Source organism: Vigna angularis, chromosome 11, assembly GCF_016808095.1.
Source record: "Vigna angularis cultivar LongXiaoDou No.4 chromosome 11, ASM1680809v1, whole genome shotgun sequence".
Taxonomy (NCBI): domain Eukaryota; kingdom Viridiplantae; phylum Streptophyta; class Magnoliopsida; order Fabales; family Fabaceae; genus Vigna; species Vigna angularis.
In genome coordinates, this window is record NC_068980.1 from 12,779,092 (window position 1) to 12,782,014 (window position 2,923).

The window sequence follows — 2,923 nt, forward strand, 5'->3', positions numbered from 1 at the left end:
AACATTTTTATTATATACTACATTCTGATTGTAAGTATACATATTAATGGGGTTATTTTGTCCAAATTAAATTCCATTTTTTCAAGAGAAAAAAAAGTTTCGTCATCTTTCTGAAGCAATCCCATAATTTGGTAAGTACTCTTTGTATTGGCAGTTAAAATACCTATTTTCATATATTAGTCAACTGATGCAACGTCCTTTTCTATTTCTAGTTTATTATTTTCCACACTTTTTTTTATTATTTTCAACTATCTTTGCTTTTTAATATTTTTTTGGTCATTTTTGCTGCGTAATTTGCATTTAGAAGGAATCCCAACTTGCTTTTATAGTTGCCAAGATCAGTGAAGAGGCAACACAACAGAGAGAGAGAGAAACAGCAAATTCAACATTGTTCTGTTCTTCAGCAACATTCTCTACTCACATCCATGGCTTCCAAACTCTTACTCATTACTGTCTTCGTTTTTGACTTGATTGCTTTTGGATTGGCCGTGGCTGCTGAGCAGAGAAGAAGCACAGTGAGTTTGTACATTTCAATTCACTCTTGTTTTCTCTAAATCCCAAGTTAAAATATGGGCGTGTGTTTAGAGATGTTTTTTATTTGTGGGTTTGAGAAGAATAGAGTGATCAATTAATGAATGAACTTGAAAGATAATTATTTCTTTGTCTTTCTTGATTGTGTATGAAGCGAGAAAATGTGGGCAAATCATGAATCTTGTATATTTCTTTGTGCGAACTAAAGTTTGGAATTTGATATTGGGTTTATCACATGCTGGCATAAAGGCTTCAAAGAAGCTTACTCCTATTTTTAAGTTCCTAGTTTTTCTTTTCTGATTTGGGCTTACCCAGATCTGTATACTGTTAAAAGTGTGATCTTTTTTTAAGATAGTTGTAAATGTGATATGAACATATTTTGCAAAAAACTGTCTGTAGTTCTTGCTGTTGGCTTCCATGACATGCCAAATCTTGAACTGTTTCTCCCCTTGGGTGAAGTTCTTCATGGATGTGATAGGTTTTGTGATTTCTCTGGTTGTGTTTGTGAATGGAGATCCAGATCTGTATATACATTATACTGTCGTGTTTGTAAGCAAGAGAAAATGTTCTGTGATGTGAAGCCCCAGATCTCTCCTTTTTCTTTCTTATAACCTTAACATGTATCAAATTTAGGCAAAGAGTTCGTTGGAATTGTGTCATTGAAATTCCACTAGGAAAAATTGTGAATCTGTTTTTCGTTGAAGGTGCCATATGTTCTGCAATAGCTTTGAAATATACTTGCATATTCATATGATCTGTTATGAATTAATGACTACTTAGCTAACACAGGTGTTTCCCTAACACAGAACTAAGCATTCAAGGGTTTTCTTTTTTCAACCCTGGTTGGTGTAATTCGTGGTTCAAGCGAAGAATATTTAGTTATACAAAACCAAAGACTCGTTTACTTTTTCAAAATTTTCACCAACTGATTGTGAAAATGTAATGACAATCCCTTTAGTGGTGAGGAGATACATGGTCATAATTCTTCATGTGCAAAGAAATAAAGTTATCGTTTTGGTACATTTATGGATTTGAAGCTTGAACGTATGATCTCTTGTTCATTATCCGAACCAGTCACTACTACTAGCCTAATTCACTCCTAATGACTTATAAGTGATGTTTTTATGCTTACGATGCAATCTTTTGAGCTTTTACCTTTCTATCTCCTGCTTAACAAAACATTTATCTTTGTTTTAATTGGCAGGCTAAGATTGTGCAGGACAACGATGTGAACTATAACTACTGTGTCTATAAGTCTGATATAGCTACTGGCTATGGGGTCGGAGCATTTTTGTTCCTCTTGGTTAGTCAAGTCCTGATAATGGTGGCAAGCCGATGCTTCTGTTGTGGGAAGCCTCTAAGCCCAGGAGGCTCAAGGGCTTGTGCAATTGTCCTTTTCATAATCTGCTGGTATATCATCTTTCCTCAAAGAACTAACAATGGTGAATTATAGATATCAAATAATAACAAAATGTAGCGTGTTAAGACGTTTTTATATCCTGCAAATTTGATTAACTTCATTTAATTTCCATAGATGATATACACCATATAAACTGAATTCATATTACCTTCTATTTTGGTATTTAGCTCTTCAATTGATTACATTTGTTTGGCAACTGTCTGCTTCAGGGTGTTTTTCATAATAGCTGAGATCTGCTTGTTAGCTGGATCAGTGGAAAATGCGTACCACACCAAGTATAGGCACAACATTTTTGCGAACAAAGAGCTATCTTGCGAAACAGTTAGGAAGGGAGTGTTTGCTGCTGGTGCTGCTTTTGTTTTCTTCACTGCCATTGTTTCTCAATTCTACTATGTCAACTATTCAAGTGCCAGGGAAAGCTTCCAACCTTATGGTGGCGGTGAGACTGGTGTAGGTATGGGAACCTACAAATGAGCTTGTTAGTTAAGAATTTTAGAGCCTAAATTTAGGTGTGACTATACCTGGAGTCTGGATTCTGCAGCACATTTCTTGGATTTTGTTGCATTTGTTGTATTTACAGTTTAGCTACTTTACTAGAATGAATGTATAAGTTGTATCTTAGTAATTTTTTGTTGTCACATATTGTGGTATGTTATGGGTGATTCATTCATTGCCTCTTTACACTTTTGGAGTTTTTGTCATGTATACATATCAACAAGAGAAATAATTTCTTGATTTATATTGTTTCTGCATACTAATAAATTGTAGTCCTTTCATTCAAATGTTAGTAACTTCATTGTAGAATCAGTTTCCTTAATATTTTTTCTGCTTTATAATGGGATGAATTTCACTATTGGTGGTTCAGAGAACCTTGTACATTTACATTCACATGCAGTGCATCAGGGCCATAAGGCAGCTTCTGCAGCCTGCAAGTTTCTGTTTAGAGCAAGTGCTATCATTTCCCTGTTAGAA

The 2,923-nt window shown here is 34.8% G+C and overlaps 1 protein-coding gene across 1 annotated transcript; it reads left to right on the plus strand.

The window, feature by feature from the left end:
• Positions 1-298: 298 nt before the first annotated feature.
• Positions 299-2,713, plus strand: LOC108323417 (uncharacterized). Its single transcript, XM_017555866.2, has 3 exons — positions 299-515; positions 1,736-1,941; positions 2,161-2,713. The coding sequence occupies exons 1-3, from the start codon at positions 426-428 to the stop codon at positions 2,423-2,425; spliced, it is 561 nt and encodes a 186-aa protein (XP_017411355.1). The 5' UTR covers positions 299-425; the 3' UTR covers positions 2,426-2,713.
• Positions 2,714-2,923: the final 210 nt, after the last annotated feature.

Coding starts and splice junctions, on each gene's coding strand:
- LOC108323417 (XM_017555866.2), top strand. CDS start 426: ATGGCTTCCAAACTCTTACTCATTACTGTCTTCGTTTTTGACTTGATT. Junction 516..1,735: donor CTGAGCAGAGAAGAAGCACA/GTGAGTTTGTAC, acceptor TTTAATTGGCAG/GCTAAGATTGTGCAGGACAA. Junction 1,942..2,160: donor GTCCTTTTCATAATCTGCTG/GTATATCATCTT, acceptor TGTCTGCTTCAG/GGTGTTTTTCATAATAGCTG.